The sequence below is a fragment of the Bacillus rossius genome, chromosome 15, assembly GCF_032445375.1.
Source record: "Bacillus rossius redtenbacheri isolate Brsri chromosome 15, Brsri_v3, whole genome shotgun sequence".
NCBI lineage: Eukaryota > Metazoa > Arthropoda > Insecta > Phasmatodea > Bacillidae > Bacillus > Bacillus rossius.
In genome coordinates this window covers 42874384-42900362 of record NC_086342.1, presented here as the reverse complement: position 1 = coordinate 42900362, position 25979 = coordinate 42874384, and the positions used below count along the sequence as shown (strand labels likewise).

Below are 25979 nucleotides of genomic sequence, written 5' to 3'. Positions count from 1 at the left end.
TAAAAAATATTCCTTTCCTTTCTTCAAAAACATGCCATTGCAATTCACACTTCTTTTCCTGCTGCTGTATCATTTCTCAGCTTAAACTTCTACTAAAACACGACCTCTTCGGTGACCTTCTTCAAGACTCTGCTGGACTACGCCTCTGTGTGCTGGATCCGACATGTGGAGGTGTTCCTGGGAGCGCTGCACTTTCTTCTAACTTCAAAGGTGGGTATATTTCATTTATATACGACACCGAATAAAACCTTCCCATTCTTTCATCTCCTTCAATCTTCTTCCTTTCCAACATCCTTCCTTTCCTCCTTTCTTAACATCGTTCGTGGTTGTTCGCATTTTCGGACGACACCGAATAAAACCTTCCCATTCTTTCATCTCCTTCAATCTTCTTCCTTTCCAACATCCTTCCTTTCCCCCTTTCTCAACATCGTTCGTGGTTGTTCGCATTTTCGGACGACACCGAATAAAACCTTCCCATTCTTTCATCTCCTTCAATCTTCTTCCTTTCCAACATCCTTCCTTTCCCCCTTTCACAACATCGTTCGTGGTTGTTCGCATTTTCGGACTTTGTTTATTTTTTATCACATTTTGTTCGTGGTTGTTGTCATTTCGGATTTTGTTTTTTTTTATTCCATTCGTTCGTGGTTGTTGTTATTTCGGACTTAGATTATTTTATTCTATTTGTTTGTGGTTGTACATACAAACATACATATAACTATTCTATATAAATATTATTATATATTATATTATTAAATATGTATAATATATTTCCTTATATATTAAATAGATATAAATATACATCTTTTTCGGACTTTGTTTTTTTTTCCATTCGTTTGTGGTTGTATTGACTTCAGGACTTTAATTTTTTTTCTCTACATTTCATTTACTTTAGTGCATGAAAAGATCCTTATTAGGAATACTACACATCCACTTTAAACATAGCCCGCGAATCTCGCGGGCCTAACCGTCACACAGGCCCTCAGGGTGTCTGCAGAGCGTTGAGTCACTCAGGGTGAGCGTGACCGCACCGTCACACAGGCCCTCAGGGTGTCTGCAGAGCGTTAGTCACTCAGGGTGAGCGTGACCGCACCGTCACACAGGCCCTCAGGGTGTCTGCAGAGCGTTGAGTCACTCAGGGTGAGCGTGACCGCACCATCACACAGGCACTCAGGGTGTCTGCAGAGCGTTGAGTCACTCAGGGTGAGCGTGACCGCACCATCACACAGGCACTCAGGGTGTCTGCAGAGCGTTGAGTCACTCAGGGTGAGCGTGACCGCACCATCACACAGGCACTCAGGGTGTCTGCAGAGCGTTGAGTCACTCAGGGTGAGCGTGACCGCACCATCACACAGGCCCTCAGGGTGTCTGCAGAGCGTTGAGTCACTCAGGGTGAGCGTGACCGCACCATCACACAGGCACTCAGGGTGTCTGCAGAGCGTTGAGTCACTCAGGGCGAGCGTGACCGCACCATCACACAGGCCCTCAGGGTGTCTGCAGAGCGTTGAGTCACTCAGGGTGAGCGTGACCGCACCATCACACAAGCCCTCAGGGTGTCTGCAGAGCGTTGAGTCACTCAGGGTGAGCGTGACCGCACCATCACACAGGCCCTCAGGGTGTCTGCAGAGCGTTGAGTCACTCAGGGTGAGCGTGACCGCACCATCACACAGGCACTCAGGGTGTCTGCAGAGCGTTGAGTCACTCAGGGTGAGCGTGACCGCACCATCACACAGGCCCTCAGGGTGTCTGCAGAGCGTTGAGTCACTCAGGGTGAGCGTGACCGCACCATCACACAGGCCCTCAGGGTGTCTGCAGAGCGTTGAGTCACTCAGGGTGAGCGTGACCGCACCATCACACAGGCCCTCAGGGTGTCTGCAGAGCGTTGAGTCACTCAGGGTGAGTGTGACCGCACCGTCACACAGGCCCTCAGGGTGTCTGCAGAGCGTTGAGTCACTCAGGGTGAGTGTGACCGCACCATCACACAGGCCCTCAGGGTGTCTGCAGAGCGTTGAGTCACTCAGGGTGAGTGTGACCGCATCATCACACAGGCCCTCAGGGTGTCTGCAGAGCGTTGAGTCACTCAGGGTGAGCGTGACCGCACCATCACACAGGCCCTCAGGGTGTCTGCAGAGCGTTGAGTCACTCAGGGTGAGTGTGACCGCACCGTCACACAGGCCCTCAGGGTGTCTGCAGAGCGTTGAGTCACTCAGGGTGAGTGTGACCGCACCATCACACAACACAGGCCCTCAGGGTGTCTGCAGAGCGTTGAGTCACTCAGGGTGAGTGTGACCGCACCGTCACACAGGCCCTCAGGGTGTCTGCAGAGCGTTGAGTCACTCAGGGTGAGTGTGACCGCACCGTCACACAGGCCCTCAGGGTGTCTGCAGAGCGTTGAGTCACTCAGGGTGAGTGTGACCGCACCGTCACACAGGCCCTCAGGGTGTCTGCAGAGCGTTGAGTCACTCAGGGTGAGCGTGACCGCACCATCACACAGGCCCTCAGGGTGTCTGCAGAGCGTTGAGTCACTCAGGGTGAGTGTGACCGCACCATCACACAGGCCCTCAGGGTGTCTGCAGAGCGTTGAGTCACTCAGGGTGAGTGTGACCGCACCATCACACAGGCCCTCAGGGTGTCTGCAGAGCGTTGAGTCACTCAGGGTGAGTGTGACCGCACCATCACACAGGCCCTCAGGGTGTCTGCAGAGCGTTGAGTCACTCAGGGTGAGTGTGACCGCACCATCACACAGGCCCTCAGGGTGTCTGCAGAGCGTTGAGTCACTCAGGGTGAGCGTGACCGCACCATCACACAGGCCCTCAGGGTGTCTGCAGAGCGTTGAGTCACTCAGGGTGAGCGTGACCGCACCATCACACAGGCCCTCAGGGTGTCTGCAGAGCGTTGAGTCACTCAGGGTGAGCGTGACCGCACCATCACACAGGCCCTCAGGGTGTCTGCAGAGCGTTGAGTCACTCAGGGTGAGTGTGACCGCACCATCACACAGGCCCTCAGGGTGTCTGCAGAGCGTTGAGTCACTCAGGGTGAGTGTGACCGCACCATCACACAGGCCCTCAGGGTGTCTGCAGAGCGTTGAGTCACTCAGGGTGAGTGTGACCGCACCATCACACAGGCCCTCAGGGTGTCTGCAGAGCGTTGAGTCATACTTGCCAACTTTTACGATTTTTTCGTAAAATTTACGAAAAACATACGTCTTTACGATTTTACGAATCTTATAAATTTTTTACGATTTTTTTCAGTTTTTGTTGACACTTCTGATATCGATTGTTGCGACCTATTTTGTTCCAAGTCGATCGATAAATTGAACGCTTGATCGTTTACGAATCGTTTTTGGTTGGTTACGCCGCCATGTTGTGTCTTTGATATCGTGTTGTCTATTGTTGATAGTCTGTTCGTAAGCGTTTCGGGTGGTTTTTATTTGGCATGGATTGATTGCGTAGCATCTGCAATGGACGGTGGCGTAAAAAAACATTATTGGCAGTGTTTTCGTAAAGATTATTCGGAAGAATTCTCGTTCATTTTGAAGTCGGACAAAGGTCAGAAATATGCATTCTGCAGTGTGTGTAGGTGCGATATTAGTATTTCTCATGGCGGAAGAAGTGACATATTACTTCATGTTAAATCTAATAAGAATGCAGGCAACGTTCAAAATTCCGAAAACAGCCAAAAAATCAGCACGTTCTTCACAAACAGTTCAAGCGAAGATAGCGTCACACGTGCCGAGTGTTTGTTTACGTATTTTTTGATTGAACACAACGTTCCATTAAGTGCAGCAGACCACGCGGGCCCTTTATTCCGGAAAATGTTTCCGAAATCAGAAGAAGCACAAAAGTATGCGTGTGGCCGGACCAAAACAACTGCAATTGTTGAAGAAATGGCGAAAGATTCAAGGGACGACGTCGTTAAACATCTGCAAACAGGTCCGTTCTCTTTGTCAACTGATGGTACAAACGATACAGACTCCAAATTGTACCCGATTGTTGTGACGTATTTTGATAAAAAATATTGAAAACATTGTGTCTTCTGTACTTTCACTGCCAGATTTGCAGGGCGATTCTACCGGACTAAATATTGGAAATTTAATCATAAACGAACTTGAACGTTTCAATATTCCTTTAAAAAACATGATTGCTTTTTCGGCAGACAATGCGGCAGTTATGATGGGTAAGAAAAATGGTGTAGTTGCGGTTTTAAAAAATCGACAAGAAAACCTTTTTGTGATAGGTTGCCTTTGTCACCGCATTAATTTAGCTGCCGAGAAGGGTACTGACAATTTGCCACTGAATGTTGAAGAGGCTTTGACCGACATTTTTTATTACCTTGAAAAGAGTGGTAAGCGGAAAGATTGCCTTAAAAAATTCCAAAACTTGCATGGTTGTGAAACCAGAAAAATTTTAAAACATGTCTGTACGAGATGGTTATCCCTGGGAAAAAGTTTGACAAGATTAGTAGAGCAGTGGGACCCTTTGTTAAGTTTTTCAAAGACCAAGTAAAATGTGTGAAACCATCATGTTCTGTGGGGATAAGTTCATTCACAATACCAAAACAGCCAGCTTCAGATCATTCAGTTCAGCCATTAGTTTCAAAGTCATCTAAATCCTCACAACAGGGCTTTTCCCTAAAAAGGAAACACTCAGAAAGTGAAGATAAGATAATTACCAAAAAAACTGGTACTTCACATAATGAAGGTAAAAGTACATTTCCTTCAGTTAGATCAGAAAATCAAAAGTCTCTCGTAAACATTACCAGTGGCAGTTTAAGTCGTGAAGAAAAACTGTTCATGTTTTTATCATCATCTGTGAACAAAGCATTTTGCTTGTTTTTACTTAATGTAATTCCCACATTTGATAAATTTAACACCATTTTGCAGTCTTCACATCCACAGATTCATATTTTGGGAGAATTAATTTGTGATTTGTATAAAGATTTATTACTTCGATTTGTCAAACCAGTTGCATTTAAAAATTCATCTTTGTTTGATATAAAGTATCATCATGCTGATAATCAGAGGCAAGACAGTGAGTTGATAGTTGGTACAGCAACATCAGAGTTTGTTAATACATTGAATGACAAAGATAAGAAACTATTTTTCTCGTCTGTCAGAAGTTATTTTGCAGCTTCTTGTGATTACATTTTAAACAAATTTCCCATTAAAGATGAACTTATTAGCAAAGCAAGAGTAGCATCGGTGGAGAATGTAGAAAATACCAGTTTTTGTGATGTCAAGTTTTTCGTAGACTTACATATTTCCATTTTTGCTACCAGTAGATGAGAACGAAACCAGAGAATCAGCCTTGGATTCTCTTCAAAGCCAGTTTACCAGTCTGCAACTTGAAAACATAGATTTGTTAGTCCCTAAAGATGACACTGTAGTGAAAAAATGGGTTAGTATATCACATGCAAAAAATGTTTGTGGGCAGCCTAAGTACGACAGACTTTGCAATGTAATGTTTGGTGTGTTGACAATACCACACAGCAACGCGGAGTGTGAACGTGTGTTCAGTCTGGTGAAAAAGAATAGGTCCCAGTTTAGGTCTTTGTTATCAACCAGAGTACTGGAAAATATTTCTGTAATAAAAAGCAAACATTCAGACAAGTGTTTTGAACACATGTTCAGTGAACAATTTTTAAAGAAGGCTAAGAAAGCAACAGCACTGTACTTAAAAAAGTAACAGATGTAGTTAAGACTTTTTTTTCCCAACCTTCATAACATTATCTTTATTAGTTCTTTGTATGTGTTTTATCAGTATGTTTGGGACTTGGTAGTGACATTTTTGTCGGTCTGCTTCATTGTGTTCAGGCCTTTAGTAATGACTATTTTTTCCTTCGGAAGTTCATCAAAGTCTTCGGTTTTTTGTTATACATAACTAGGACTTAGTAATAAGTAATAATCAGGGAGTCATTTTGTGAACTAGATTGTGCTGAAGTTTATTTTATAACTGACTGGTGACAATAGTACTCTGCTGCATTTCATGTAATTAATATAAGTTTTTTTACAGTTTTAGTCATAAGAATATTTTTTATGTGTGCTCTAAAAATTTTACTATAATTTGAATGTGTTTTAATATCTGAGGGTCTACATTAGTACATATATTGGTGATGTTTAACAAATAGTTGAAAAAAAGGATATAACTTAATCCTTATTGTAATTAAGCCTATGGTACTGCAAAAATTGTAATCAGGTACACTTTTAATGCCAATTTTTGGATGAAATGTGTGAACATCAGTGTTTAGGCCTAAAGTGTTTGTCAGTTTGTTTAAGTGGGTTTTAGTAAATGTCTTATGGGTTTATTTTAGAAATAGGGTGTTTTTAATATTTAAAACAAATATATATGCATTTGTAGGATCATTTATTTTTTAAATGAAAAAATGCCGCGTGGAGTTTACGCTAAAATTTAATATTTTCGAGAGTTTTACTAATTCTTATTTGGAAAAGTTGGCAAGTATGGTTGAGTCACTCAGGGTGAGTGTGACTGGTGGTGGTGGAGGTAGCCGAGCTGCCCCCGACACTCAAGCAGAAGACCTTCGGCATGTGAATGTGATTGTGGCAGTGTGTGTTGGAGGGTGGTGAGGGACAGTTGTTGTGTTGGCAGCACCTGGTGCACGCACAGTGGCTGGGCCGGGACGAGCTGGTGGTGGTGGAGGTGAGCCCTCAGTCCCTCCTGGCCAAGCTGCCCCCGACACTCAAGCAGAAGACCTGTGGCATGTGATGGTGATTGTCGCAGTGTGTGTTGGAGGGTGGTGAGGGACAGTGGTTGTGTTGGCAGCACCTGGTGCACGCACAGTGGCTGGGCCGGGACGAGCTGGTGGTGGTGGAGGTGAGCCCTCAGTCCCTCCTGGCCAAGCTGCCCCCGACACTCAAGCAGAAGACCTTCGGCATGTGATGCCAGCGACCTCTTTCCTGTACCTTGTTGAAAATAAATCCTTTATGTTTCATTAACATGTGTTTTATTTATTCTGTGTTCAGTGGGCCTTTCTTACCACACCTATTTGACTTTTTTTTTTGTATCTCCTTTCCTTTTCTGGTCTTCAGATATTGTAACTCTCTCTTTTAGACTTTTGGAGAGGATGCTTTTAATTGGCATTCATGAATATTTTTAGCATGCAACTGCACTTAACTGATTATTTTCATTAAGGTGTACCCAGTGGCCATTTCATGACTTAAAGGTAAAAGACTGTGCTGTTAAATATAGCACTAGTTGAAACAAGTACATAAGTGTCTCAACAATATTCGGCTTTTAAAAAATATCAAAATATATTAGCAAAAAGTGGTGACTTTTGTTGCTCCTAATTAAGCAGATTAAGATGATTTTACTGGTCTTTTTTTTCTTCCCATAACACAGTACCACATAGTTCAAAGGGAATATCGCCTCATGAACTAATGTATACTGGATTGTGCAACATCCCCAGTTGTCTACAGGAGGACCTGGTGGACATTATGTTTAGATTAACTCCAGCTTCAGTGGTTCCCGGAATATAAACAGCAACATTGTTTTAACTAAACAAATATTGCACACTGTTTGGACGTGTATGTGTGTGTGTATTAATGTGACTTTAAGGTACCTACTATGTATTTATAGAAAAACTGTTTCTCCATGTTTTTATGTGTAAATTTGAATTTCCCATAGCTGCATTAGGGCCACTTGCATCCGCTGGCAGTGCCAGCAATCAACAGTCAGTCATTGCTATCACTCTGTCGCTGCGGTCTGTCAGTCTGTCAAGAATGTGTTCTGTACAGTTTGACTTGGACCGTTGGTGCTCCCTCTAGTTGCACAGGCCGTCAGACCTCATCGGTGCCTCACCAGGGGGTGTGCAACGAACACGCACTTGCTTGCAATGTGGTGTGTCGAACAGATCGCACCGCTGACTTCAACGCATGTGTCACTCTGCTGGGTATGGCTGTATTCTTCCGCCCGAATATAATGTGTACTTTGTGTTAAACACATGTGGTAATGATTTTATAACATTTTAATAACACTAAGTAATGTAAGTTTTATTTTCTATGTGAATACGTCTAACTCCTGGCCAGATTCGTTTCCCGTTCTTGGTGCACTTGGCACGCGAAAGTAACCCCAGTCATCGCACGCCTCCCGGGGGACACAGCAGTTGTCGTTCACGCGGCGCCGAGGCCAGATGTGTGTGTGCACCATGAGGCCTTCACTTCCCACCATCAGCCATCACTGATCAACAGCAATAGTTTATGTTATCTGAATCCATTTGTATCCATTCCATGACCGGCTTCCTTCGACTCGGCCAGAGACACAACCAGTCGCTTAATTAATCACTTGGTGTTTCCCCGTGACTCATTTTTGCATTTTACATAATTTTCTTGGTTTTAAAGCGAGCCTCGTATGTGGACCCACCAGTTTGTAAAGTGGACTAGCCGTGAAGCTTTTTCTTCTTTCGCCCACACGGGGCTGCTTCCGGGCTTCATGTGTAACTAAACTATGTAACGTTTATTAACTGGGACTTTACAGTGAGCCGCGGGTCTACCGAACCCTCTGCCCAGCTCATCATGAGGAGACTAGCTGTTCCGTTGTCTTCATCAGCATTGCCTAGGCGTGCGCAAATTCAGTGCTTTGCTTATGAATAATTAGCTAACTTTAACGTACTTGTACGTACCACATCTGCCGCGTGACGTGAACCTAACTTCCGGCAACATCCTCCATGTCTTAGAGTACCGCGAGTGAGCGGAATCCCAGTGCATAAGGGTGAATCACCAACTCTAAAAGCGACTATGCCAGTTATATAATAGCACCATGCCCAGGATGTGTAGTATAAATAAACACATCTTCATTTTAGTAAGTGTAATTCCATAAATAAAGGCCCAACCACCAATGCACCACTGCCTTCGGATACATAGCCGACGCCAACCCCTGATGACCCCATGGTCCAGGGAGGCAGTGGGACTGCGATAAGATGGCGCCCAACTAGTGTGTCCCAAATGTAAACTTTCGAAATTCGCCACAGTCAGGGACAGGTGCAAGGAAGCTGGTGCGACAGAAAGGCACATGAAAAGAGAAGACTGAGCTCTGGTCCCCCTCCCCCCAGGAGCGAGACCTACTGGTCCTAGACACCGCCGTGAGATGTGCCGAGGTAGACCCTCCCACCTACATCCCGACCCGACTGCTCGGACGGGACAGCGCGAAGCTAAATGAAGCCACTGATTTGGACCAACTTAAAGGAGCATATAACAACAGTTCGGCGAGCGAGGCGGATGAATGGTGCACGTGCAAAACCGATTACAAAGTGAATCCGCGCGAGGACTAGGCGAGAAGAGAGATGACTCGGAAGTGTGCCGTGTCGTCGTGTCATGGACAGCTCGATGAGATCGCGTTCTGCCATCGGTGCGCCGTGATGAGGCCTGTGCAGGCAACCTGCACGGAGGCATGGGAATTCCCGAACTTCAGGAACAGTTGCGAGGAGAGGGCGACTGGACCAGCACACACCCGACCAGCGAGACTGGCCTGCACGGCGAGTGGTTCTGTCCCGTTGCCTGAATTTGCAGGACAAGCCCACAAAATTCCAGGAACGAATCAATTATTTTAAGAAGTGATTTTTTTAATGATTTATGAAAATTTTCCCGAATTTCTAGCTTCAAAATTACAGAATTTCAAGATGGTGGCCAAGATGGCTAATAAATACTACTGCACTCTAGTGGCTAAGAATTAAATTAATATATAGACAGCTCCCGCCATAAGATGAAAATAAGATAGCGACGTCCACCAGACGACAAGATTACGGAACCAAGATGGCTACCACGACGTCGTACTGGCTGGTGTAATATCTGCTTTGGCATTAGTGGTGAGAGTAGACCAAGCTACTTATGTAGTGTATTTATTTACCATATACCTTCTTCTATTTTACGATCCACTAGCTCCCAAGTTGCTTGTGTGCAGGGAGTTCCAAATTGTCTTGTTCTCAACCTCGTGCCACCTCTGGTCAATAACTTTAATTTTCTTAATATTTTTGATCCCAGCAGTTTCCAAGGTTTTTTTTTTATTAAATTAAAATAATTTAATTTTGAGGGACGAGGGGCGTGACAATTGGTAGCAGAGCGTGGTTTGGTCTATAGGCTGTAACCAGTACAACTGTTTACAGTTATATGATTATTATTTTTATTATTATTGTAACATTAATTGTATATTTCATGGGCCGATATTATGTATTTAAATATTTTATTGTAAAGAGGACAACCAAAGTATAACAGCTATTACACATCTTATTATCAGAGACAACACACTTTTAACTTCAGGGTCTTCTAAGAATTATTCTTTGGAAACTTTATTCAGTTGGTCATAGTTCAGCAATCTTACACGCCAACATCCAAGTTTTATTTCACTATGCAGTCTATTTGGTTTGCTGATAGTTATAGCTCCTTGGTTGCTAGGGACGGAAAGTAAATAGTTATAAGGAGGAAGAAAGGGAGACGCCATCGCCATCTTGCAGCGGGAAGACGTTTCTCGGGCTGGGGCGAACCAAAGCCTTGGTTGCCGCCCGAGGAATAGAAGATTCGCGTCATCCGCGATCGTGTACTATCTATAATTCTCCATTCTACGAGTTGGGAGGATAATTTCTGGACTGAATAAGTCCTAGATAGGGAGTATCGGGGACATCAAGTGCCAACTTCCGCGTCGGTCCTGTTTCGTCCCGTAGTGGTTCCGGACGACTGATGTCAGCGCCAGCTGCGATTGGCCACGACGATTGGTGAGACCGATCCAATTTAAACCAGACTTTCTAGGACGAGAGGGAAGTTGATTCTTCAGCCAGACGCCCGGCTACCTCAGATCTTCTGTAGTTCGCCAATTACAGCTTACAGCGTCCAGTGTTCCAGCGTCGCAGCAGACCACCTGGAGGTCCTGGGAAGAGAGCCTTCAAGCCTCCGACAACGTATAGCTAGACCGGCATGGTATTCAATGTGTTCCAATGACGTCATTTGCATCTAATTACTGACACCTAGGTTTGAACAGATGATAACATACAAAATATATTATTTTGGTTGTTCTCGCTTAATCACATGTTAACAGTAACTTCACGCCCATATTTAAGAACCCTTTAAAGTCATATTTTTTTCAGTTATTACTATTTCATTTATAACAAACGTCAGTTAAGTAATGCAAATTTCCACTATTCACACAACAATACCAAATTTCCTTTTAATAATTACTCTCTGGACAGTAACACAGTGCAGTGACGTGCTAGCTGGATTATCAGTCTGGTAGTCAATCCAGTAGCAGCATTCATGATATCTACTGCGAAGAGGGTAGGCGCCCATAACACCGCAAGAACGCAACAATAATTATTTACAGTTGGCCAGACAGAATATATAGTTTTCAAGGCATACCTAAGTCGAGTAGGCATACCTAAAATAAATAAAAAAAAATATTAAAAATATATATTAATTAATTAATTTTTTGTGATAGCTATTTTGTATTTTTAACATTGTGAACTGATTGCTGGTACACCATGTAGTTATTTTGCTTTTTCTATTTTAAAATTTATATTGAGTTTTAAGGTCCCGTGTGGACTTAGTCTGCGCGCGGCGCGAGAGTTCGCTGCGTCCGGCCAGACGGCAGGCCTACGTGTCTTATCTCTCGTCTCAGCTGGAGTTCTCCCCCCCCCCCCCCCCTGACGAACCGCTCTTCCCAGGGACACGATGGCTTCTGTCTGCCGGTGTCTTCCGTGGAGGAAGGACCTGTCGTCAATTTTATTCGAACAGACGTCGTCATATTCGAACAAAGGTTCCATGATGCAAGTATGAATTTTTATTAAAATTTAATGAAATGAATTTTTTCGTTAATTTTTCCCCCCTTTTAAAATTGGATGATAATTAAGGATTTTTAAAGATTTCGGCAAATCTTCAAAATCGCAGAATTTCGAAATAAAATTTTATTAGTTATTTTTTTTTTATAAATTTGATTATTTTTGCCATTTAAATCGAATCAAAATATAGATTTTCAAGATGGTGGGTGTTAAAGAAAATTGCAATGCATATGGTGGAAAGTTCTAGAATTCAAAATGGTGGAATATTCTAAGAACCTATTGGTGGAATATTTTAGAAACCAAGATGGCGTTGTTTAAAATGGTGGACAAAAATTGTGGGTCCAAAATGGCCTCTGGGTTCAAGGTCAAAGGTCAAGGTTAAGTTTAAGTTTATTCAAGATGACTGGCGTGACATCAGAGGTGTTTGGACATTGACCACCTTCTCACTACTCAAACAGGAGCCAGCGCTTGGAGCTGCAAATTTATACTACTGGTGGTGGAAGGAGAACAGACAGAATGTTCCAGATGTGATTATTCTTATGAGTAACTTAAATTATTAAGAACTTAAAACATTTGCCCTAATTTTCGTAAACTTTGAAATTGATGTATTTAAACTATTCTTATTAACAAATTAAAATTTTATTTGGGATTTGAATATACACTGTGTTTTTCTTGTACACATATCATTTTCCATTGCGGATTTTTATTTTCTTTTTAATATTATGAGAATTACGAATTAATGTTGCGCGCATAGTCTAATGTTTGTATGTTTAAATTCTTTGCTCGATTGAAACTCGCTGGAAGGCAATCCGAATGAGAAGAACTCAGTGCATATTAAAATTCCAAATTAAATTTTAATTTATTAAAATGAATATTTTGAATACATAATGTAAAACTTCACTAAGAATTGGAAAATGGTTTAAATCCTCGATAATTTAGGTTACTCATAAGAATTATTTTAACTAGAAAATTGTATGGTTGTAACATATTTAGATTATATGCATATATTCAAGTTATCGCAAAATTAGTTATTTAGAGCCTAATCAAAGTGATAGTGTTATTCGCAACTACTCGAACATATGATACTTCATTGAAAGGGGTTCAACAGTAGCCAACTAGTAGGTGCACACAGCCATGAGATAACCTCTCAAGAAGATTCTCATTCTGAAAATAGGGTACAAGTCGTGCGTGATGCAACACTGATCAAGGTCCGGACCCGCTGACCTGTGACCTAAGACAACACTTGCAGCTGTGCCTCGCTGCAACACCAGCCTGTTCAGCACCAGCCTGTTCAGCACCAGCCTGCTCAGCACCAGCCTGTTCAGCACCAGCCTGCTCAGCACCAGCCTGCTCAGCACCAGCCTGCTCAGCACCAGCCTGCTCAGCACCAGCCTGTTCAGCACCAGCCTGCTCAGCACCAGCCTGCTCAGCACCAGCCTGTTCAGCACCAGCCTGCTCAGCACCAGCCTGTTCAGCACCAGCCTGTTCAGCACCAGCCTGCTCAGCACCAGCCTGCTCAGCACCAGCCTGTTCAGCACCAGCCTGCTCAGCACCAGCCTGCTCAGCACCAGCCTGCTCAGCACCAGCCTGCTCAGCACCAGCCTGCTCAGCACCAGCCTGCTCAGCACCAGCCTGCTCAGCACCAGCCTGCTCAGCACCAGCCTGTTCAGCACCAGCCTGCTCAGCACCAGCCTGCTCAGCACCAGCCTGCTCAGCACCAGCCTGTTCAGCACCAGCCTGTTCAGCACCAGCCTGCTCAGCACCAGCCTGCTCAGCACCAGCCTGCTCAGCACCAGCCTGTTCAGCACCAGCCTGTTCAGCACCAGCCTGTTCAGCACCAGCCTGCTCAGCACCAGCCTGTTCAGCACCAGCCTGCTCAGCACCAGCCTGCTCAGCACCAGCCTGCTCAGCACCAGCCTGCTCAGCACCAGCCTGCTCAGCACCAGCCTGCTCAGCACCAGCCTGTTCAGCACCAGCCTGTTCAGCACCAGCCTGTTCAGCACCAGCCTGCTCAGCACCAACCTGTTCAGCACCAGCCTGTTCAGCACCAGCCTGCTCAGCACCAGCCTGCTCAGCACCAGCCTGCTCAGCACCAGCCTGTTCAGCACCAGCCTGTTCAGCACCAGCCTGCTCAGCACCAGCCTGTTCAGCACCAGCCTGTTCAGCACCAGCCTGTTCAGCACCAGCCTGCTCAGCACCAGCCTGCTCAGCACCAGCCTGTTCAGCACCAGCCTGTTCAGCACCAGCCTGCTCAGCACCAGCCTGCTCAGCACCAGCCTGCTCAGCACCAGCCTGCTCAGCACCAGCCTGCTCAGCACCAGCCTGCTCAGCACCAGCCTGTTCAGCACCAGCCTGTTCAGCACCAGCCTGCTCAGCACCAGCCTGCTCAGCACCAGCCTGCTCAGCACCAGCCTGCTCAGCACCAGCCTGTTCAGCACCAGCCTGTTCAGCACCAGCCTGTTCAGCACCAGCCTGTTCAGCACCAGCCTGTTCAGCACCAGCCTGTTCAGCACCAACCTGTTCAGCACCAGCCTGTTCAGCACCAGCCTGTTCAGCACCAGTCTGCTCAGCACCAGCCTGCTCAGCACCAGCCTGTTCAGTACCAGATCTCGCGCGGTAAGTGTCTCATTTATGTCACATTGCAGTATCAGCTTAGCTTCCTAAATGCCAGTTTAAGGGGGCATTATATCCTAAATTATTTTGCTTCTGATTCTTCACATTTTGCAAATGATGTTTTTATAAATTCATAATATAACAATATTTAATTGTTTATAAACACTGTTTTCTGCAAGTTCTTGTTTAATGTTTTTATGACCTTAAAGGCAAATTCGTATGTCAATCATAGCATGTTCTGAAAGCATATAATGTGGTATATAGTTTAACCATTCTTATGTAGCCTTATTTTCATACTCTTCATTTAGTATATAATTCATTAAATAAATAAAAATAAGGTTTTCCTAAAACCCTGCCTCGTTCAGGTTCCCATAAGTTTTGCAAAACCTAATTTTTATTGTTTTAATGTATGATACAATGAATGAATATTCATATGAACAGTTAATCCTTAATCTGTATACCACATCATGCTTTCAGTATATGCTATGATTGGTGTAAAAATCTGCCTTTAAGTTTAGTAGAAAAACATTTTATAAACAATTAAATACATGGTTTTTATTATGAACTAGCTAATGCCCGACATGCGTTTCAATGCCTCTTTAATTAATATTGTAATTTTTTTGAAGTTTTGTACACACGTACAAAGCATCTCTATCTATATCTTTCTTTATCTCTCTGTAACTCTATGTATCTATATATCTCTTAATATCTCTATACCTATTTCAATTCATCACTCCATCTCTTTCAATCTATCTGTATATCTCACTATATCTCCTTATTTCTCTATATCTATATATATTGGTCTATGTAAATATGGCTGTATAATTCTCTATATCTCTAACCCTTTACTTCTATCTCTCTATATAATGGTCTCCTATATGTATATATATGTATAATTATATATATACAAATACATATATATACACACACCACATTCTTTATATCTATATCTTTCTCAATCACTATATTTCTCTATTATACTCTCTTGTCTCTCTTTCTATCTCTCTCCATCTCTATATCTATCTCTCTTTTTATGTCTACATATCTCTCGACTTGCATGCCACCATTATTATTTGGACCATAAAAAGAGAAACTGACATAAAATACGTACTGGTAATTATTCGATATTACCTGCGCGCCACCTTAATTTTATCGAAATCATACCTAAACAGTGACCTTTCTCGTGTTTTAAACACGGTGGTAAGAAGTAAGGGAGTCTTTGCTATGTTAATTCTTGAAATTTAAAATGAGAACAATCTTTAATTCCCCCCTCCCTCTCCCACAATTTCCTTCTGCATAGAAAAACAAGTTTTGGCTATGATGAAATTTAACCCTAATTTCTTGCATTGTTTTAGTATTATGTTTGTTCAGTAATAGTCATTACATGATGGCATATTTACGATTCTTCCTGGCGAGTTCCTTTCAAACTACTAAACAAATTTATAGCTTATTAGCCTTTATACACCTAGGATCTGTTTTGCAACCAAATTGCTAACCAGTTGACTTTGACTTTAGAATTGACAACCACTCCATAGACTAATTAATACCTCCATTGTTTCAATGCTCATGCATTGCAAATTTTCATTGATATCGGATGAACTATGGGATATTAATGCAATGGAAAAAAGTTATTAAGTAAAATTAAATTACGTCTGAAGGATTGGTTTGATCAGAATCTCACCTAGACAGCGACCTTCCACGTGTTTCGAAGGTCAAATGTGCAAAATTTAATTGCAGTCGGATGATAAAATACAAACAAAGAAACATTAATTTTTGTATATTAGATTAATTAACATCATGAACAAAAACATTAAATATTAAAAGCGAAATAATTTAGGTTACTACCCGTTTAAATGTACGACGACTGTACCGCACATTCTCTTATTTATTGATGCGGTAACATCTACACTTGACTTCCTGATAGCATAAGCCCTTACGAAAGTCTTGCTTCCATTTTTCTTTATTGTAACCTCACGTCCTCCCGCCGTTTAAAAGCTGGCATAAATCAAAACTGTATCAGTGTAACAAAAACACAAGCTTGCTCACTCAATAAGCCAGGTTTATGAGCTACGCAAAGACACAAGAATACAAAAACAGTAAGATGCAAATGGCTCAATAGTGACTTTTTTTTAAATATAGTTTATAAATATGGGTGTTTCCTTGTAGTGCGACCATCCCAGACAGTATCGGTGTGTTTTCCTGTAGTAAAGTCTTGACTAGACAGTATATGGGTGTTTCCTTGTAGAGCAGCTTTGCTCATACAGTGTAACTGTTATTCTCATTAGGGACGATTGTGTGAATCACTGGGTTTGCGTTGTACACATGAAACTTGCAAGCAAGTGCAATCAGAGCTTTCTCAATGTAAAAAAAAATATTGTCATTCACTTACAATATCTTTCTCCAGTTTCTCTTAAGCAATCGTAATTCATGATCAACATGTGCATATTTCAGCTTGATGCGTATGACTAACCCAGTGAATGTTTCCCCAGGAAGTCCCAACGCTATGTTTCCGAGGCTGCTTCCTGGAGACCTGTCAGTGCTGTTAACCGTGGTCTCTTCGTTCATCATCTTGATTGCAGGTCTCGACACGGTGAGTTCAAATTACCTGTATTAATATTTTTATACAACTTTTACTTAACTTTATACACTTACCATTTCTAATTTTAACATTATATTATTTCACTAAGCAATAATGCAAATTTAAATAAAAACCTTTTTTTTTCATTTAACATAAGAGTTTGTGGAATATGAGTCCAACTGCCTCGGTTGGTCTCATTTGCAGTCTGGAAACTCTTGATGGTTTATTTTTGTTGAAACTTTTGCTTTTTGACGGTTTTTTTACATGAACACTTCTTCGATTCCATTGTTAGTTATTTTCTACACATTATGTTAGGTAATATGTATACTCTCTCAGTAGGCCTACAACACGATTATTTCACAATTGTAGAGCGAAAAACAATTTTTTTATATTTGTGAAATTCCTGTTACCACGAGGTTTGAGTGTTGGGTAATTGTGAGGATTTTTATTTTGCATTCCATATCACTGACGTCACTTGTACATAGGAATATTGGCTGAATACTGATTATTACAGTGTTTTTCTTATAAGAAACTGCTGGAAGACATTCTGTTACACGAGCGACCGAATGTGTAACATAAAACTTGAAATACAGCTTCTCGACTAATGACATAGCCTATTTCTTTCCGAATGTCTTTAATTTGTGTGTTTGTACATCCTGTCTGTAATCACTTCGCTGTTCAGACGTCTCACCACACAAACTTTAAGTATACTGACCGCAATTCTCATCTATATCTTTAAATGACCCGCTGTTCGGAGGTTTCGCCAATATCAGCAAGTTTGTATTCATTAAATTTGTTGAGAGAGTGGATTACGTCTAAAATTTTGTAGTGTTTTTCGACTTAAAGTTTTTTTTCAGTTAGGTAGAACTTCTCATAAGGACGTGATTGCGTTTCCCTGAAGGCGAAGTCTTGAAGTTTGGACAAATCAATTAAGCAAAATGGCATTTCGAAAATCGAAGTTAGAGATAGCAGTGTTAGTCACAATGCAGTAAGGAACACTATAGTTATGTGACAAGAACACTGTAAAAAGAGGTGAGAAATTTTAACAAAATGTATGTGGCAGGAGTGTATCCACCGATGGTAATGCAAGTTTACACCTACACGTGTTGGTGTATGTGTAATAAAGCATAAGAGTAAAGATACTCCAACATGTGTAAGTATCAAATTACACTAACACCGGTGGAGACTGCTGCCACATACATTTAGTGTAAATTCATGAATTATGTGGTATGGTAAACATGCAATAGCTGTTGTATTTTTACTCCTTATTATGTAAATTTACATGCATTTTTGTACATTTACCATAATTGCCAGTGAATTTTACTGCATTAATTACTTAATTTTCACCAACAATGAAATTTTTAAATTTTACTACTACCAAAATATTTTACTATTGTAGCTTATTATTATTATTGAACATTATGTACTTTGAGTTATTTTTAATTTGATCCCACTTTAATGATGAAGTATTCCTATTATCCACGTGACCTAGCGGAGTATAGAACCCACAAACTAATGATTATTAGTCAAGCAACGTAACCTCACGAACATCGTGCACAATAACTATGAATAAATGGGAATATGACTTTTATAACCTGATGTAAATTAAATGGGTGAATGTAAGTATGAATAGTAAAATATTATTTTTTCCTTTGTTTGTTGTAAATTTACTTTAACCAACTTTATGCACTTTTGAAATGACGCAAGTGTGTATATTCAACTACAGTGTACTGCGAAAAAGAGACTTTATTTAAATGAACACTTCTTGTATGTGTAATTTTACACATACATCCCAATCTGTCATTTAACACACAAGTTACTGAAATTGATATATAAAAATTCATGTATTTTTAATGAAGCTTTTGGCACAATTTGGTTGTCTAGAAGCATTAGTGTAAAATTACACTAATTGTATTTGTTTTTAAAAATTTTAGTACAAAAATATAAAATTATTAAAGTTCATATATGTAGTTTTTGAAATATTTTAACAGTGTAGGTGTAAAACTTGCAAACCAATTTTAAGTTTTTAGATTATCAACCTATATTTGGACTAAAACTACATAAATGTTGCCTGACAGGCTCACAGGGATTTAATTGTATGAATTTACACTTGCTAATAGACTTCTAAAGTGCATACTGTTTGTGTTAAACTACTTAAACTTTATTGGTGTATTATTATCAAAATAAGGTGTTAATACCATGCTTTTATTAGCTCTACCTGTATGTATGAATGGACTATGTAATAACAACGTTCGAATGTGTTGAAATTTTGCATACATATAAAGAACCTATGACAAAACAATTTTTTGCAGTGAGATATGGAGTGGTATGGTGGGATATGGAAGGATACAGTTGGAGAGATATGGTGGAATAATGTAGGATACAATTGAAGGGGTATGGTGGGATATGGTGGACAACTGTGGGATACGATTGGAAGGATAGTGTGTGTTGGTCTGAGGAAATTTGTGTCTATGAGTGTGTGTATGGTGTTTTTCAGAACAATATTTACAAGTTGTTATGCACGCATCAAGTGCGTGCTACGGAAGATTATGGTGGTTAATGATTGTGGCACTCTATAAACACTCTAATTTTTGAAATTTAAATGTGGTGTAGTCTGGCCGTCACTTCCAGCATCATACGATAACAGCAAGTACCGTATTTACTTGCATATAGGTCGCGGAAATTTTACCAGATTTGATGGAGAAAAAATGAAGTGCGACCTATATGCGAAGAAAAAATTTTTTAAATTTTTGATGAATTTTTTTTGCAATACAGTAGAATCCCGCCGAAGCGACCCCCTCTGATGCATCCATTCCATTTATACGACCGTTTTTTCAGAAACCGTGAAAAATTTGAGCAGAGAAAGTCGAAAATTTGAGTAAAATCGGCTGAAAAACAAGTCTTTTCACTTTGTTGGGCGCTATGTGTTCACGTTTATCTTTGCGAAAGCTGTACTGTAAGCAGGCAGGCATACAAAAGACGGCTAAAAATAGATACCACCCCTCTAGACTGTCCACGCGGCAGTGTCTAGCCGAGCTCGGCGCGTCCACTATCGCACAAAAAGCCACTGTGGTAGCTTCTGCGAGAGCATAAGAAACTCGTCCGGCCAGGCTGGCGGTAGCGGCGGCTTGACGTCATACGTGACGTGACGCTTACCTCTCCCATCCCCTGCTAATTCTTCAAGGCTCATCCCTCCCAGAGCCACAAACTATGTAAAATCACCCTCCCCCCCTTTTTCAACTAACTTTTCAACACATTCCCTCCCTTATTTCAACCTTCTGCGTGAGAAACTGTCAGCATCCTCCTCCCCTCCCACACCGCGTGCGGCAAAAGCCAAGTTGTATAGTCCATTCTCGGTTAAATAAATATTTTTATGGGCTTATACGACTTTCCTTCGCCATTAATAAATACTTTATAAGTTTAAGTTATTATGATACAATTTGTTTATTAGTCACACAGCAGTTTCTGCTGAAAAATCACTAATACCTCGAATTTTATTGAATAGAAAAATTTAGCAGGGCTGTATATATATATATATATATATATTTATTTTACTGCATAGTTACTTTTCCATCTGCATTCAAACGTGTTTTTTTCCTCTTTTTTTTTATGCTGTGAAGGGACGTGGAAAAGATAATTGCTTGAGCTGTCAAAATAAACATCGCTGACGGCAAGGGTGGGAGCGCATCCTGTCGGTCTGTCGCTGTGATTATCTACTCCAAAAACATGTCACAGCATTTCAGGATAGCATTGTTGTTATATCTTTCGTTTATAGCCGAATGTTTTCTACCTGATCCACACAAGTTCCTTCGCCACGTTTTGAACGAAAATAACAACCAGCCGGCTAGCATTGCCGAACTCGCGTGATGTGAATTCACTTAGCGTGAGTATTTATCGGAACCCATAACACAAACCGCTGTAGATATAAAAAATCATAACAGGCCTTTTTTATTCGTAATTAAATTTACTACAACTTTTAATCAGTGCATTTTTTCAATGCAAAGCACTGTTTTCGAGTTATAGTCTACAATTAAGACATTTTAAGAAGTCAGGAATCTAACTTGACTTCAATTTTCTAAATTCAGTTATTACGAGTACTTGTTGTTACAACAATGTATCACGCCATTATCAGCTCTCGTAGTAGCGGAGTTTTACAGTAGCCGTTAACTCTTTCGTGCACTGCGCGCTGGCCGTTCGCATCATTAAATTACCGGTGCGATCAATATGGGGGGAATCTTAAATACCAAATTCAAGACCTCAAATTATGGGTGCGATGGCGACCTATATGCGAGTAAATACGGTAATTCAAATAAATCAAGGGATCACTAGCGCAAGCTGTTCACTATACCTGATACTAAAGCCTAGCAGTTAGTAACACAACTAACTCAGGGGAACTCGAGAGCTCACTTCCCACCATTTCTGATGATAAAGATGGTGGCACTCCTGGTAGAATCTCTGACACTACACCCCAGTGGTGGTTTGAAAACCAAAATCATTAATTTAAATAACATTAATTTCAGACTTGAACATTTTATAATCCCCTACCACCAAAAACTTCTTCCACTTCCTTCCTAGTCCTCCCTCCTTTCGTTCACATTACCCTCCTCATATACACTACCCTCCTCCTATACATTACCCTCCTCCTTCGCATTACCCTCCTCCTTCGCATTGCCCTCCTCTTTCGCATTGCCCTCCTCCTTCGCATTACCCTCCTCCTTCGCACGCATTACCCTGCTTCTTCGCATTACCCTGCTCCTTTGCATTACCCTCCTCCTTTGCATTAACCTCCTCCTTTTCATTACCCTCCTCCTTCGCACGCATTACCCTGCTTCTTCGCATTACCCTGCTCCTTTGCATTACCCTCCTCCTTCGCATTACCCTCCTCCGCATTACCCTTCTCCTTCGCATTACCCTCTTCCTTAACATTACCCTACTACTTCACATTACCCTCCTACTAAACATTACCCTCCTCCTTCGTATTACCCTCCTTCGCATTACCGTCCTCCTTCGCATTACCCTGCTTCTTCGCATTTCCCTCCTCCTTTGCATTACCCTCCTTCTTCGCATTACCCTCCTTCTTCGCATTACCCTCCTCTTTCGCATTACCCTCCTCCTTCGCATTACCCTGCTTCTTCGCATTTCCCTCCTCCTTTGCATTACCCTCCTTCTTTGCATTACTCTCCTCCTTCGCATTACCCTCCTCCTATACATTACCCTCCTCCTATACATTACCCTCCTCCTTCGTATTACCCTCCTCCTTCGCATTGCCCTCCTCCTTCGCATTACCCTCCTCCATCGCATTACCGTCCTCCTTGCATTACCCTCCTCCTTCGGATTACCCTCCTCCTTCGCATTACCCTCCTCCTTCTCATTAGCCGGTTTCTTCACATTACCCTCCTCCTTCGCATTACCCTCCTCCTTGCATTACCCTCCTCCTTCGCATTACCCTCCTCCTTCGCATTACCCTCCTCCTTCGCATTGCCCTCCTCCATCGCATTACCCTCCTCCTTTGCATTACCCTCCTTCGCATTACCCTCCTCCATCGCATTACCCTCCTCCTTCGCATTACCCTCCTCCTTCGCATTACCCTCCTCCTTCGCATTGCCCTCCTCCATCGCATTACCCTCCTCCTTCGCATTACCCTCCTTCGCATTACCCTCCTCCATCGCATTACCCTCCTCCTTCGCATTACCCTCCTCCTTCGCATTACCCTCCTCCTTCGCATTACCCTCCTCCTTCGCATTGCCCTCCTCCATCGCATTACCCTCCTCCTTTGCATTACCCTCCTTCGCATTACCCTCCTCCATCGCATTACCCTCCTCCTTCGCATTACCCTCCTCCTCATTACCCTCCTCCTTCGCATTACCCTCCTCCTTTGCATTACCCTCCTCCTTTGCATTTCCCTCCTTCTTCGCATTTCCCTCCTCCTTTGCATTACCCTCCTTCGCATTACCCTCCTTCGCATTACCCTCCTCCTTCGCATTACCCTCCTCCTTCGCATTACCCTCCTCCTTCGCATTACCCTCCTTTGTATTACCCTCCTTCGCATTACCCTCCTCCTTTGCATTACCCTCCTTCTTCGCATTACCCTCCTTCTTCGCATTACCCTCCTCCTTCGCATTACCCTCCTCCTTCGCATTACCTTCCTCCTTCGCATTACCCACCTCCTTTGCATTAGCCTCCTTCTTCGCATTACCCTCCTTCTTCGCATTACCCTCCTCCTTTGCATTACCCTCCTCCTTCGCCTTACCCTCCTCCTTCGCATTACCCTCCTCCTTCTCATTACCCTCCTCAACATGATAAATTTCAATACACACATCAATAAATTCCTTTAATGTATATATTTCATCTCCCCCTACATTACTATTGTTATATATTTTATTTAATTCTCTACTCTTCTATTGAGTGTGTGTTCGAAAGAATATAGTGATTGCCACCAAACTCAATGGATCTAATCCTAGCCGCCACACACAAATTTTCTTAAAAAACACTATGCATCTGTGGTGCTACCTACTTTCCGAATTCTCAACTAAATGTGACATAATTTAATATGGCTGACTGACTTCCAAGATTTTCGACAACAGAGACACCTACTAAGTTATAAGGAAAATTAAAAAAAAGGGAAAAGGGGTGATGATGAAGGAAGATGGGTGTAGAAGGGATGAAGGAGGAAGGAGGGTTGAGTACATATGTAACTTATGCCAATAAATCATAACAGAAATAAATTGAATAAATAATGATTACGAGGCTTAGCCCCTTTTGTCATGGTTTGTGTGTGAGAGAGGGGAGGGGTGGGGAGGGTGGAGAGAACAATAGAACAAATGACTTTAGACTGACGGGGGCAACTGAGTTGTGGAGGGGGAGGGGTGACAGTAACTAGGACACCCGTGTAGCGGCAACTCCAGTGGAGGGTTGCGTGAGTGCAGATGGTGTCTGTGGAGGACGTGAAGCAGCTGGCCGTGCTGACTGACGTGCGCAACTCGCTGCGCTGCTTCCTGGATGCGCTCCAGGACTCCCTGGACGTCGCGCTCAGGAGCAGCGAGGGCCTGCACAAGGCGAGTCCTGCTGACGCCACCCGTGGCAGCCAAGCCGACTGCGGGGGCAGCACAGTGCCTTATTTACCATTAAAATTTATAACATTTTAAGAATCGTTGACGATACTAGAAAATACTGGCGTTTCTTGTACAGTAATGTTGTGCTCTTTTCAGTATTTCGGGGAATCCCCTTTATATTCTCATGTTGTGTGGTTCGCTCATAGTTGTCGATCATAGACATAGATTACATTGGCGAGCTGTACTATTTCTATGCGGCCTGATACAACTTCCTGGCTCGCAAACAGCTCACTGTCATTTAGCACCACAGCCCTCTGCCGTAATCGAGGCTGAGCTGCAGCCGGCCCCCAAGGATGTGAACACCATCAGCAAGTTCCTGTTGTACCGAGCTAGGGAGGGACCTAGGTGCCTCTCAGGCCGAAGCCCATACGCCTGGCCATGCAGGGAGACTGTCGCATGCCACTAAAAGAGGGTCTCTAAGCAACACGGCTTGTGCTCCCACTTGTAGGGCGATCACCGAGGCCACCGGAATAAGGGAATTGTCGAAACACGGAATTGCATATTTCAGTTTAAGGATTCTTGTAATATTGAAATCTTATTTTTTGAAAATTGGCATGTCTGTGGATTTGATAAAGGTGTCTTTGTAAAATAGTTTACAATAAAAATGTGTCTACACTAAATTATGATTTATACCAGTGGGAATATTCAATTATTACTTAAGAGAATGCTCAATATGCTTCATTTCGGACTTTTCAATTCAAAACTCTTTGTGTGGAATACTTGTAACCCCCATCTTATTGGCGCATCAGTGTTCTTCTCTAACAAAACTGCTACAGTATCCAATACTCAACAGTGATGTACCCTTGTAGTAAGAGTATTAAAGTTATATCTAGTAAATAGTTGATGGAATAATCATGGCACTTATGAAATAACTTCCATTTTCAGGTTATGCACAAACTAAATGAACAAGAAAAGGACATTTTCTCTTTGCAGAAGAATGTGTTGCACGCAGTGGACAGTGCTGTAAGTACAATGCCAACTTAAAAGTTTTTTAGCTTATGGTATGTAAAATTTTCTACCTTACTTAGGAATAAAAATAGCCTTTTAGTTTTTTCAAACGGACATTGTCTTTACTGTGTAGTGTGTTTAATTTAGTATTGTTGTAACCTAGTGACAATCACAAGCACGTTGTCAAAGCTTCCATCTAAGGGATTTGTCTAAAGTTGGTTACTTTTTTCTACCAATAGGCTACTATATCTAGTCTTGTCGAATGACTTCTCCGGGAGTTAACTAGCTACCTTGTCAGCAGAACAAACTTGCTCGTGCTCTCATGCCAGTAATTCTTCTACAACTGAGTGTACACACAGACACACATCTCGAAGATCTAACACCTCTGAGCTCACCACTGCTGTAGTGCCAGGTGGATCCCTGAATGCTGCGTCGCGGTGTTGCGATAACCGAGCACTTCCCGCACAGTGCTGGCCTCGCTGGCGGTCATGATCTGACGTAAACTGATATGACCATATCGTAATGCACATCCCTTGCAGCGACCAAAGCATTTTTCAATGCATCAAATCCACGTCTTTGCACGTGCGAAGCCTCACTGGTTTTAGACACCAGAATATCCTTGAACTCAGTAATGTTCTGTATGGCCCCGCTCTACATCTTCTGACAAGTAGTTCCCAGGAGAGGGCGTCGGGAAGTCGGTTCTCGTCTCCTGGATAACAACGACTGTAGGAAGAGCGCCCATCTGACCAGCTTCCTGAAGCTCTGAAGAGTATGTAACGACTTCAGTCATTGGTAGTCCATCCTCAGTATGAAAGCATTTCGTTAGGGCCCATTCCACAGCCAGGCATTCTTGTTCGTTGCTGTGAAAATTTCTCTCAGCTCTTCCAAATTTGGCTTCAGCATAGTCTATTATGCCCAAGCTATTGTCGTCACTTGTTTAGTACAACACAGTGTCT

General features: G+C 42.4%; 2 protein-coding genes across 3 annotated transcripts in view; both read left to right on the top strand.

The window, feature by feature from the left end:
• The window catches only part of LOC134539505 (U3 small nucleolar RNA-associated protein 4 homolog), a 101069-nt gene extending 94120 nt beyond the window's left edge, over window positions 1–6949 (top strand). The window contains exon 15 of one of the 2 annotated variants that reach the window (XM_063381582.1): window positions 6777–6949. In XM_063381582.1, the coding sequence (XP_063237652.1) occupies window positions 6777–6893 (117 nt within the window). In that variant the 3' untranslated portion in view covers window positions 6894–6949. Of the gene's footprint in view, window positions 1–6602 lie in introns of both variants that reach the window. The other variant, XM_063381581.1, reaches the window with a different exon arrangement.
• Window positions 6950–9398: 2449 nt separating this feature from the next.
• The window catches only part of LOC134539266 (uncharacterized), a 98947-nt gene continuing 82366 nt past the window's right edge, over window positions 9399–25979 (top strand). Inside the window, exons 1-7 of the mRNA XM_063381090.1 lie at window positions 9399–9483; window positions 13022–14236; window positions 14268–14272; window positions 14304–14388; window positions 16875–16975; window positions 23890–24018; window positions 24961–25038. Of these exons, the coding sequence (XP_063237160.1) occupies window positions 9399–9483; window positions 13022–14236; window positions 14268–14272; window positions 14304–14388; window positions 16875–16975; window positions 23890–24018; window positions 24961–25038 (1698 nt within the window). The remainder of the gene's footprint in view (window positions 9484–13021; window positions 14237–14267; window positions 14273–14303; window positions 14389–16874; window positions 16976–23889; window positions 24019–24960; window positions 25039–25979) is intronic.